Consider the following 12839-nt stretch of genomic DNA (forward strand, 5'->3'; position numbering starts at 1 on the left):
ATGTGCTGGCAATGAACTAATCCAGTGAAATTTACCTTGGCTTTTATCAACTCTTCTTCCTCAAATGTGTCCCACAGTCCTTCCTTGTTTCGGTGGGCACTCATGGAGTATGTAGCATCAGTAGACTCATTCCATGGGCCACTGTCACAATACTGCATGGGGGGGGGGGGGGGGGGGAAGAAAAGAGGAAGTAAGAATTAGCGCATAACCTAGGAGCATTCCTGGTTAAACCATAGGACCACTCACGTTAATTATCTCCCGAGATTTGGTGCAAGAGGAACCAGGGCCTGGAGCATCGACATAATGGAACCGCAGGGTGGCCAAGTTGACAGAGAGGCACAAGTGCCTGTTTGCCTCCACAAGTTTGATCCACTTTAGTGCATTCATCTGCGAGAGAGAAGCCATAACCATGCTATGCTATCCTGTGTACTCGAGCTTAACAAGGTATGATTTGCAATTTAAAGACAACTAAGTTACATACTTCAGAAGTTGTTCGAGAACAAGCAAGAGGCGCAAGGATCCTCGCACCTTAAATAACGGCAGATTGAAGAGTTTCTTAACCAACAGAGAGCACCAGATTCACTTACGACTACACACTCTGAGTATTAAGTATCATATATTGGTGCCTGTGAATATAAAAAACGCTGAGTTCTCAATAAAGTGCAAAGACAAGTGGCAAAATATGCTACAGTTTTCACTGCATGCAGAAAGTTACTTCATACATACACAGTACGGAACCATATGAAAGCCACACGTTAAAGAACCCCAGGTAATCCAAATTATCCAGAGCCCTCCATTATGGCGTCCCTCATTGCCTAAGCCACATTGGGACATTAAAACATTAAACCCCATAAAACCAAAACCAAACCATATGAAAGTCATATTGCATACAGGCAGTAGTGAATAAAATGTCACAAACTTAGATGTCTCAGAATCCCAGAGCTATTACAACATGTCTCGTGAATAGAATGAGCTATTCAAGTAGCCACACCCATGCCACTTACCATGGGCACAGACTGTTGACATGTGTCATTGCTCTCTTGAACAATAGATGGATAGGCTGTGCGGCAAAACTTCCAAAGGCGCCGAAAGTGCGTTTGCAAAATGACTATGTCGGCGGTCCTAAAAAGAACGAGAAAAGAACAGCAGCTATGTAGCCTTGTACATCAGATAGTATAAGATATTTCATCCAATCACCAGTCATCTTATTTCCACGTTGTTTTCAAAGATAAGGGCTACATCTAAGAAGTTAATGTACATACTCAAGAAAGAACATTTTCTGTGCTTTTCCTCATCAACATTCTGCAAGATTCAAGTATTTCTTGCAGTGCGATTCACACCTTTTAAATTCTTCGTGTTTCCTAATCGAATCAGCTAGGCAGCATAGATTGCACATGCACTGAGTAGTAAAATCAAGTCAGGAGTCTTGGTCTCTGGCCATTGTCACCAATTACTGGCCAAAGAATGCTTGCTCTCTCATGAGTCACAATTATTTACTGATTCATTCATGAATTAGCCTTACCTCGTCAAAGGTGCTAGCCTAGCTGCAACATCACTTGGCTTCTGGTCGAAATCTGGTATCTCCAAACCCAAGGCCAAGACAAGGTCCTTTTTCAGTGAGCTTCTGAACAACTACACAACACAAAAAAACATTCTTTCACACAATGGCTGCAAATTTTAAGCAGCAGTCAAATTCCGACATGCCTCTCCATTTTCTGAAACTAGAATAACACATGAAGACACTATACACGACAAACAACAAAAAGAAATGAGAAGGTAGAAACCACGCTTTTCTATGAAATGAGTTTCTCAGCATAAATAGCAACCAAAACTACCTATAAAAAACAAAGATGTTTTTGCCAAAGCAGATGCAAACAAAATCATTTTCTTAAATAAAAAGAAGAAATGTTGCAGTGTGTCACTCCCCATTATAAAAATAAAAAAATGCAATGTGGTATGTAATTCAACCGACAACAAGTTCAACCGACTCACCTACTGCCATAATGCGAGCAAACCGAATTCAAACATTGCAGGTAAGACGTAAAATTCTCAGATTAAAATTTCTTTTCCTTCTCAAACATAACAAGTTGTCAATGTGCCCGGATCCCTACGTCAAGCCATTTTCCGCTCCATGACCAACAAGACATCGCCACTCTGATTCACTAACTCCATTCACCGCCAGAACTAACCTATTTAAATACTCCTTCTTCCCCCGCACCGTAACTGAATGGAATGCTTTACCTTTAACAGCACTATGTGACATTGACTCCATTGAAGAAATAGAAGATTGACGCCATCTAACTTATTTGCTTTGTGTTTCGAATTTTCTTTCAGTGTTTTATTTTGTATATTCACTTTGCACTGTATTGCCCCTCCTGCTAGGGCCCAGAAGGGCCTGCAGTATTCTGTAAACAAATAATAAATAAATAATTTACTGCAAAATATTGGTGAAGTCAAAAACCTCACCACATTTTAACTAGAGAGACAGTCTGCTTTCGAAAAAGCTTGTTTCCAGAAAGCTGAAGCAAACTTAATTTTTAAAGCCGTCCTATCTGTGGGTGAAGCCTCGGAGTAACTCTGGTAAGTTTGGGTAAGCTCGGAGGAAAGTCACGCTGGCTGCAGTCAATGGGAGAAAGCCCAGGTAAGCTCAGAGCGAGTGTCAATCGAGCTGCAGCCAACAGGAGGAGGGCATCACACCAGTTACAGCAGAGTGGAGAGAGGGTGTGAAGACTAAGAGTGAGAAACGCAGATGCGTGCACATGAAGACATCAGAAAGAAGAGGCGAAGAATGAAGTCACCACAGGTACATGCAGAGCAGCAAATGGTAAATCATGGATGAAGCCAGTCCTTCAACAGGTTCCGAAGCCGGATGACATGCACGGCAAGCTCAACAGCAACACAAAGAAGAGAGTGCCAACAAGAGTCAACTGATCCAGTGGATACGGCAAGGCGGCAAGATGAAGCAGAGTGGGGAAGACTGTTAAATGGGATGCAGAAGCAGATGAAGAGAAAGAAACGCAAAGAAGAGCAAGAAAGAAGAGGCACATGATGAAGTCACCGGAGGAACTTGCAGTAGGACTAATTCAAGTGGCTTCAGAGACCGCTGAACAGAGGGAACAACGACCTGAATCACGACGAGCAGCTCAAGTGGCTTATGGCAAGAGGAAAGCAAAGAAAAAACTCTACGAACATTTTGGTGCAACTCGAACTTTTCTAGCACATTTAAGTTACATTTAGCTTAACCAGATACATCTAGGGTAATTTTTTTACTGATGATTCATTTTTATTGTCCTAGAGTAGAAATGAGGTCTCAATTCCACACATTTTTGCTGAACATTTCGGTCTGAAACTTAGTAACCACGCAATAGAAAACAGCATTAGGATGCCTCGTTAGCAGCCCATCATTTTCAGCTGAATCCTGAAACCAGGATTAATGCAAATTAACTTATGTTCTTAGTGTAACATGTGTGTTTTTAATACATAGACTAAATAACACACACTAACAACAGTTGTTATTTGTTACACTTGCTCAATGCTGTCATGGTTTTCTTTTGCTGCAGCTCTAATTTTGTGTACACAATAAGTGGAAATCTGTGCGCTCGATGGAAAAAAATTGACTGTGCATGCATGCGTGCATATGTGTGTGTGCGTGCGCACACGCACACGCACATACACACACACACACCACTGAACGTGAAATAGATGGCTATGCTGTGAGATATGCCAGATTTAAATACTTTAAGAAGGAATTTTTTTTCCTACTTAAAATGTCTGCGCAAACATTGCTTCCTTTAGATCCCAGCAGAAGGAAATATCAAAGCAATCATACCCAATGCAAGGCTACTCACCTGTAATCGCTCGTTGAAGGTTGATAACAGGGGTGAGGGCACATGCTGGTTGACAACTGCAATGCCATGCAACTGGAGCTTCACAATAGATGCTGACAGCTCCTGGGCATATTGTGTAAGGTTCCGCAGTGGTAGCTTTGAGATTTTTACCAAATACTGCCGCCTTTTGCCGAATTTCTCCTTGAGCAGGGTTACGGGGTCTTTGCCTGCAAAAGAAAGGAAGAAAAAAAAGCATTACATGCAAGGAACTGAAGCCAACAGAATGAAACAATTTGACCACTGCACACTGCCCATATCGGGGAAGCTCAGCATTCAGCACTTCAAAAGCTAAACAAAGACATAGTGTTTCGTATGTTACAATACGTCACTCTCAAAGGTAGTGCATAAGTTTAAAACAGCGCTTGAATGATACGTACATGCCAAAAATGTGAACCCAAAGCGGTAATGTGTGCATAGATGCACTTATGACTCTCAGTCAGTGTTCTGACACTCATTAAACCTTGTCGAATAGAAATCATCGGAACCATGAGAAATATATGAATTAACCACCGTTTTGAATTAACCAAGCACAGCAAAAAAATGAAAGCCAGTCAAAAAATCTTGTTGTGAGAATGTGCAATTTTACTGGGCAAACTTTGTGAACTTTGAAAATTGTTGTTGCCACGAAGTAGTTTGCATCTCAACGATGAACAACTGTTGCCTGGTTTTTCAATAAATAAATTTATGATGACCTTAATGGTTACGTAGGTTTTAGGGGGGCCACTCTATAATTCAACTCTCAGATAATTAATTTCTGCCTGTCTCCTGAAGTCAAAATTGACGAGGTTTTACTCTGCAGCAAAAGCCCAAAAGTGAAATATTTCTCCAGTAAACAGCAAGAGAGACCTGAATCGAACCTACAATCAGCAACAGTCATAAACCAAAAGATATAGCATTAACCCAGACTTGAGATAAGTCACCAGTCAATAGCACGAGAGATCAGGAGAAATCTTATAATTGGTGACATCCTTATGCGCAACTTGTCATGAGTGTGGCCTTCTCAAACACTTGCAAGCTAACTACACAGGTGTGGCAGCCATTGCTTCACACTCGTAGCTTCTGTTTCATACCCATGGCTAACTACCACGCACACATCTCCTGCAATCATTACAGTGTCTCTCTCTCTCTAGCATACTTAAGCAAAGTTGTTTGAGGATACAGCTATACTTACTCATGCCTGTCTTGAAGTTCAGGTGTGCAACATCAAGAACAAAGTGAGAACAGTAGGAATCTGGAACATCAGCAATTTCACTCCACTGTTCACTGAGAATGCAAAGAAGTGGACGACTAGAAGCAGGCACACCTGGAAAAAAAAAAAAAGGTGCACATATGTGCAAGAGAATATGCCAACTATATAAGAAGCTATTAATGAAGCAGTGTTATGCATGTACTCAACTATTGAATATATTCAATTCGTATTCAAAATTTCGAATATTCGCACAGCTCTAGGACTCATAATCTATGAGACATTCTATGGATTTGAAATGGCCATGTTACCAAATCAGAAATCAGCTACATCCACAACACAGCTGGGCCATCACTGTTCAATAATGTACAATATTCTTCTGGGCCACACTTTTCAGCCTCAATGCAATGAAATGTTTCCATTGTTTTTTACCAGGCTTTCTTATTTTTGCTTACACAGAGATTTTGGTATATGTTTACTTACGTAAAGACATGAGGTTGCCACGGGGAAGTTTAGGGTGTGTTACCGATATCCCAGCCTTCCCTGCATGAGAAAAGCGACGATTACGATTGCAGCTCTTCCTTGGCAGGCAACTTTAGTCACAAGACACCATGAAACACAAAAACTAACCAAGTGGCTTACTGATGAGGCCTTTATGATTATGCTCGGATGATGACTCTGGAAAAAATAATACAATATAATTCGTCTTATAGCTGGGTTGCAAGATGCACAATACATACTTGTCCTGTTGAATGGAAGCTTCAACAAGCCTCTTCGTCTTGTTGGCCTTGGTCTCTGGTGTTGGTAGCTGAGGTAACCTGGAATTCACTGCAAGGGTTAGTGTACCGCACATTCCAAGGATGTAATTTGCATCTTGAATTACACTGTTCCATATGCAAGAGTAATCCATGCAATGCAAATCAAGGGTTTAAAATAATTAGTACCTGGTGTTGGGATTGAAGATTGTTAACAGCCTTCTGATGCAAGCGGGACCATTATCTCACTACATATTAACCTCACTATTTGATTAATCATCTTTTAAACTGCTCAAAGTATGACAAAAGTGCCATTTAGAAATGAAAGATAGAAGCTATTTCTGAAAACAAACACCTGGCAAAAGGCAAGACATTTCTAGCGCATCATTAAATTGACTGGCTTTAATTTACTCAGACACTATGGCTCAAATCCGAGCATCTGTAGCAAGTCATCACATATCCCTGACCAGCAAAGTTCGCAGAACTGCAGATACAAACACTGCACACAACCAGGAAGGTGCATAAGGGAAAGTAGCCGGGCCATTAATCTAGTGAAACAAAGCCTGAAAAATGGCACACAGGCAAAAGAAAGACCGACACAGGAGTTGAGTTCATGTCCAGTTTTTTTAGACGGTGTTTCACTAGAACCAAGAAAGTTAAGTGCAGATATATTTTAAAACAATGAAATATACGAAAACAAGTGCAATTAAGGAATGATATAAACCAGATAACTGTATCCGATAAGCATGCATGTTATTTTTTTTTAGCCATGTGGCACAGAAAACCTACCTATGTAATCAAAGCAGTAGTGCACAACAGCACTTCTACACATGAGGTACCCTTACTGTCCGACACTTACCCTGCACCACTGAAGTCATTCGGCCAAATTTTTGGAAGCAGGCACTCTTGTAGTTCTCATAGTCCACATTGAACAGAGCAACACATGCACCAGTGCTGAGTTCAAAGGCTTTACTGATCTGCAAGAAGTAATGGCCACAAGACGGTACTGTTGAAACAAGTTTCAACCTAACAATAACACCCTTTTAAAGTACTAGTATTTTTGTCAAGTCCTCATTTACAATAATTCTTTAGCCTCTATGAACAGTCTTGATCTAGAATATGCAGGCCACCAGACCTCTCCAAGCTATGCAGCATGGATTATGTCATATTTTCAACCCTCCAAATATTTCTGGAGTGAGGGGAACAAACATCCTCACCCATTCACAGCCTACAAATCTACAAATGCCCCACAATACAGCTCATTAAAAGAGCCGACAGCCTGTATATATATCTGACCAAAAGTGTACATTAAAAGTGTTGGGTTTAGGTCATCTGGCAATGTAGAAAACATCTGCTCCTGTGATTAAACACACTTTTTTAAAACCTACATATAAACAGAAGAAACTCTGCAAGCCTCTGCTGGATGAAGTGTGTCTACTTAGTAGGCTAAGTACACCGACAAAATGATGAAAAACACAGTGTAAGTGGTATGCATTCATTACAATGTCTTGTTTCAAGTTGCAGCTGCATAAAGTACAGCTTTCCCTGATTCGATAAAAAACAAATCAGTCTATCAAGTGAGGACAAAAAATTTCTAGAAAGCAATACTTATCACAACTTTGAGTTAATATACAGAAGAAAGACTTCTCCAAGCTGTGTACACTTACTATGAAGCCTTGTTTCAAGTTACAGTTGTGTTACCTACAGCTGAGCTAACTTAATAAACACCTCAACACAAAAAAAGAAAAAAAGGGACTATTTCTGGCAGTAAAATTCATTACATCTTTATGAGTTAATGTACAGCAGAAAGACTGCATGCTGAAAAACAGTCTGCATAATGCAGATGCAATAGCGACATCGAAAAAATGCCACTTCTCTAAAGGCATAATAACTACATAGCCACCTTTGACAAGTTTAGAGGTGAACTATTGTTACACAGTACCTACTACATACAGGTGGTCATATTAACAAGTCCCTTACTATTAATAATTTTAATATACATTTTTAATACGTATGCAAAGCAATGCCATTAAGCAATAGTACCTCTGCTACTGCTTCAACGCCTCCACATCCGGATTTTGTGCTAAAGTAGCCGCATGAAGATTCAGAAGTCATACAAAAAGGCAAAGAATCTAACCTTGGCAGAAAGTTGATCTTCAGTTTCATATGCCTGCCAGAGCTTGCCCTTTTGCCGGAGAGTGCACAGCGCACCACGTGGCTGGCCAATCTCAACCCAGTTCTTGATGTCACATGCCTGAAAAGGCAAGTGGCAATTTTCACCCTTCACGCAGGCACTGTAATTTGAATTTGTGACATCTTCAATGAGCAAACGCAGCATGTGGTGCAAATGCTGATAATGATCCAAATGCTGGTGTAGTTGCAGCCATAACAGTTGAAGAACACAATGTCAGCTGATATTTCATTATGGTAGAAAATTCATGACGTTATAGACTTGTAAAATTTAGTTGTCATCCTATTTTGTGACAAGCTAGCATGATTAGTGTATTACTAAGGCAATGGTATGTAATGTAGGGTAACATGAGGTAATAAGGTATAAAATAATTTGAGTTGCATTACAGTGTAAGGACAGCTTAAATAGATGTAGAAAGAATACTGTAACTTTTACACCAAAAGATTTGTAGTGGCTATGCCAGCAGACGGAGTGCACAAACCCAATGGACATTAAAACTCCTATGGACGTCTTGCGGACGTCCAAGGGAGTACCAGTTCCCATTGGGAAGATATCGCTGTCAAGAGTGGGCATTTATCACAAAGCAAATGAAAACTTACTGCATTACTCTAATTCAGGCTCATGCCTCCTAAGGAACTCTGTGGCTATATTGTAGCAGGAAGAAGAACAAGTTTTAAAGTTGGATGTTTAGTTAAAATGCCCGAAATTCTTTTCTCTCCACAATTATTCTACTTTCCGATGATATTTTTGCAGGAAAATTCAAAGATACCTCAGCAGGACAATGTTGCTTGAACAGCATTTTTGAAACCTGTATGTAGAATTTTTTAACTAGCACGAGCTATACTCGACTTTTCTTGGAAATGGAGCAAAAGCAGAAATACAGAGCAAATACAGAAATACAGAAATACAGAGAAATACAGAGAGAGAGAGAAATACAGAGAGAGAGAAAAGCAGAATACAGAGCAGAAATATGCCCTCTCTTCTTACACAGCAAAATACAGTCCCAGGTCGTAGAAATAGTTTCCTTTCATAACGCAGCATATTGGCAATAGTACTCATTTTTTAAGGCATATTTGTAACATAACTGCATATTTTCAACATTACAGAGTCGCAGCAGAAAGACTTTTCAAGAACCTTTCACAGATAACAGCCAGCTACATCATTAACACAAAATCAACCACACAGAAATCAGCGTGACAGGTGGCAGTCTTGCAACTGAACTAGTGGTGGAGTGACATAGTTGTACATGCCCCACTTTTTAGCTTTCTCTTCACTTCCAAGAAAAGAAGTCAACAAGAGTAGTGAAGCAGTGAGAAACCTCTGTAATAACAGTTCAGAACTCCAAACATGGCTTTGCTCCACAAACAAAATAAAATGGCCTACAGACTCCCAGCAAAACCCATGCTTACTTCTGCATAGTTCAGAAGGTTCTTCTGCCGGCAAAGGTACGAGTCGTCCGATTCCAGGAACTCGAGCACAGCCAAGTTCACAGAAAAGCAAGCTTGCTTTCCAGCACCCATGCGTCCAAGCCAGCGCAGTGCAGTTTCCTACATACCAGCCCAGCAATGAACCACTTGGTTTCTTCTTTGCAGTGCATGCTCAAACATGTGAATCATTCTCATGCTCTGTCATTCACTCAGAGCAAACGCAGCTGAACCTAACTACACTGAATTTGGATTTCTAACACCAAATAAATGTGCAGCGTGAATTCCCATATGCTCATGTCCTAAGCAACAATGACTGAAATTCTACTTAGCTATGCTATAGTTGTATTTAGTTGCTTAGGTATGGTTAATTGCTTGTGATATTAATAAGAGTGCAGCATCTCTCTTCATATGTCCAGGTCTCAAGTATTGACTGACATCCTACTTTGTTATGATAGTCTATTTTGATTCGTTGCATGTAGTATTAATCAGAATGGTTTTTTTCTTTTTGTTCCTCATGATAGAGTGGGACTCGACTCTGACAGTTTGAAGTTTGATGTCACGAGCCCGTAAATTCCCTATCCTTGTCCGTTAACATGTTACCCACAATATGTTTCAACCATGAGGGTTGAGGAATTACTTCACATGAAAGAAAAAATGAATAATGAGAGCATTTGTCTACAGTCACTTCAGGAGATCGTTATATTCTCAGGATTTATTTCAATTACCACAGTGCACTGTAAAAGTCTGAAACAGGCAAGTCGTCCACTCTAGCAACAAATTAAAGTACTTCCATTTATGCCATTTATGCTTGTGTTTCAACTAAAAGTGTTTGTTACAGTCAATAACATTACCTGAAACAATTATCCCCTCACAATCAATCTGTTTACTCTGCCAACTACTAATAACACCATGAATGACTGTAACCTGAATTCTAATCCACCCATAAAGAGCAATGTTTATGAACAACTCATATTACAGTTCTATGGCGCAGAAATATGGAATAATATTCTACTTGAAGTGAAAACGTCCACAAACATGACTATTCTGAGATTTTTTCTTGATGACATATACAGTTACATGCACTGTTCCTAGCCACCCCTTTCGAGTCCCGACTACTATAATTTTGTGTAACGTTTTGTTTTACCAGTGTATTATTCTGCTGTCAAACGTGTATGACTGTGAGCCTGAACTAGCTTCAGCTATGGGCCCAACAGGTTTTGATCTACTGCTTATATTGTGGATAAAAGTACTGAAAAAAAAAAGTCTTGGCTATGCTAAGGTGGATACCAAGGAAGTCATTCACATCTCTAATTGAACTTTACTCCACTTTCGTGGTTACACTAAACTAAGGGTCTCTGAAAATAACATTTACATCTGAAATATGCAATACTGGGAAGCTCCAGAACTAATCCTGCAATAAATTACTTTATGCGAGTGCCACTCGATACAAGATGCCTAGATGGGCTCCCATTCCATCGAACGCAAAATCAAAGAGATGTAAAAATATACCTCCTGTCCATACTGCCCATCTCTTCTCCAGCTTACAAAAGTGCTAACATCTATAAGCATTATTTGCAAACAACTGCTATAAATGGACCATGACAGAGCTAATGAACCAAACAAGAAAAAGTGCTCTGTGATGTGATGCAAAGCTGTTATACTGGTGCAGTCGGACACTAAATCATAATGACAAGCCACTAAATTAAGGTTGCCTTCAATCTGTTTTTGCTACATCATTAAAGGGTTGAGAAGCCTCGCATGCCTTACCACAGGAACTGTTGGTGAGTGGTTAGGGACATCAAAGGTTGATGGCAAGGCCACTTCACAGTAGCCAAGTGAGTGCCTGTAGTGGGTCTGGAACACCACCAGGTGACTGAACCTGCAAGATATGCACAGGTTAAACACTTCGCACAAAAATAATCCAGTGCAAGATTACTTGAAAATGTCACTCAGACGAAGAGCCATCACGGTCGGAGGTGCAGAGATGTCGACAACATCCAAGCTGACCACAATCTGTAGGTCGTTGGCGAACAATTCACGAATCACCTGCAGAAGAAGACACATACATCCAGAGAAATATTTTAAGAAAAGAGAAAAACAAAATGAAAAGTCCCAGACTTCTTATTAGCTGACAGGGCAAAGCTGGCTTTCTAGCTTGGCAAAGCCACGAGACTAATTACAACAGAAATATTATATTACTGCAGGTTCAAAGCCCTTACACCTTTCATCAAAATGGACAGTTGCAATACCATGCTTGTATCGTGCATTTTAAGAGCAATATTTACCGGCAAGGCACTTGACAATTGCGCAATGCCATGGGATGTTCGGTTCACATTCAGCAGTGCAAGTCCATTGAAGCTCTGTCCCCTCAGCACTTTCGCTGCCAGTGTGCCAAACGCCATGCCAGCTTCTGAACCGGATTTAATCAAGTAGTCAATGAGCCTGTCATCATCAAAACCCAGGAAAAGGGCCATGTCACGACGAAGCTCTCGCCAGTGCCACGTTCCTCCTGGAAATAAAAAGCAAAAAAGCCTTTACTATCAACTCTCCTCAACACAAGGCTATCTCCACATAGCAGAAAAAAAGAACTACTGCCACGGTGTCACATTATCCACATAGTAGAATGAAGTAAAGCATAATTCTATTAGGGCAGGGCATTCTGAAAATGTGAGCACAAACTGTAGTGTTTTAAGGCATCGTAAGCCAAGCAAATACCCCCGAAAGCAGAAGGTTTGACAGCCGTCACCGTAGCTCAGCGGTAGAGCACCGGACGCGTAATTCGGAGGTCGTGGGTTCGGATCCCACCGGCAGCATGTGGTTGTTTTTTCTTCTGCTTTTCTAATCAATTAGGTTTAAGCGATAACATATTCAGTAATATTAAAAATTGATCAACACCACAAAATAAAGAAATAAATTTAATAAATCCCCTGTGCCCCTTGGTTTCTGTGGCTGTTGGCTTCTCTCATATTTATAACGAGCCCCTCATTCCCCTTTCCTTGTCTGCTTAAGCAGTAGCTGAGGTTTATATAATCTGGTGATCTTATGCTTTCATGCAAACAATCTTCAATACAAGTGCAGGTACCAACGGTTACATGTTCTTGATCAAAAAGAAATTCAGGAAGAAGATGCAATGGGTGTTTTACACATGAAGGAAATCGTGAAGTTATGTAGAGAGAAATGGGCTGCATGATTTGGTACATAGCGTTAACAGTTGTGCTCTCTGTGCACTCAATGAGACATCCCGTGGCAAGGTGCTCTCTGGTATCAGCAGTTACCATTTCCCAACAAAGTTAAATTTCAGCAGCTTGTGATGGAGCCTTTAGCCAATCCGAGCATGCAATGGAATGTACATTGCCAACTGGATGCAAAGACTGGCTCATATTTGTTCCTAGC

The 12839-nt window shown here is 40.5% G+C and overlaps 1 protein-coding gene across 1 annotated transcript in view; it reads right to left on the reverse strand.

Annotated features, from left to right (window-relative positions):
• Positions 1-12839, reverse strand: part of LOC149358960 (uncharacterized) — an 80527-nt gene that overhangs the window by 46015 nt on the left and 21673 nt on the right. The window contains exons 18-32 of the mRNA XM_089567592.1: positions 11732-11955; positions 11383-11492; positions 11214-11325; positions 9429-9566; positions 7966-8082; positions 6688-6805; positions 5814-5891; positions 5704-5751; positions 5557-5616; positions 5059-5190; positions 3849-4054; positions 1523-1632; positions 1005-1122; positions 247-387; positions 36-152 (exon numbers count right to left, since the gene is read on the reverse strand). Coding sequence (XP_089423718.1) covers positions 36-152; positions 247-387; positions 1005-1122; positions 1523-1632; positions 3849-4054; positions 5059-5190; positions 5557-5616; positions 5704-5751; positions 5814-5891; positions 6688-6805; positions 7966-8082; positions 9429-9566; positions 11214-11325; positions 11383-11492; positions 11732-11955 — 1829 coding nt within the window. The remainder of the gene's footprint in view (positions 1-35; positions 153-246; positions 388-1004; positions 1123-1522; positions 1633-3848; positions 4055-5058; positions 5191-5556; positions 5617-5703; positions 5752-5813; positions 5892-6687; positions 6806-7965; positions 8083-9428; positions 9567-11213; positions 11326-11382; positions 11493-11731; positions 11956-12839) is intronic.

This window comes from Amblyomma mixtum, chromosome 2 (genome assembly GCF_055824585.1).
Source record: "Amblyomma mixtum isolate Tamu chromosome 2, ASM5582458v1, whole genome shotgun sequence".
Classification (NCBI taxonomy): Eukaryota; Metazoa; Arthropoda; class Arachnida; order Ixodida; family Ixodidae; genus Amblyomma; species Amblyomma mixtum.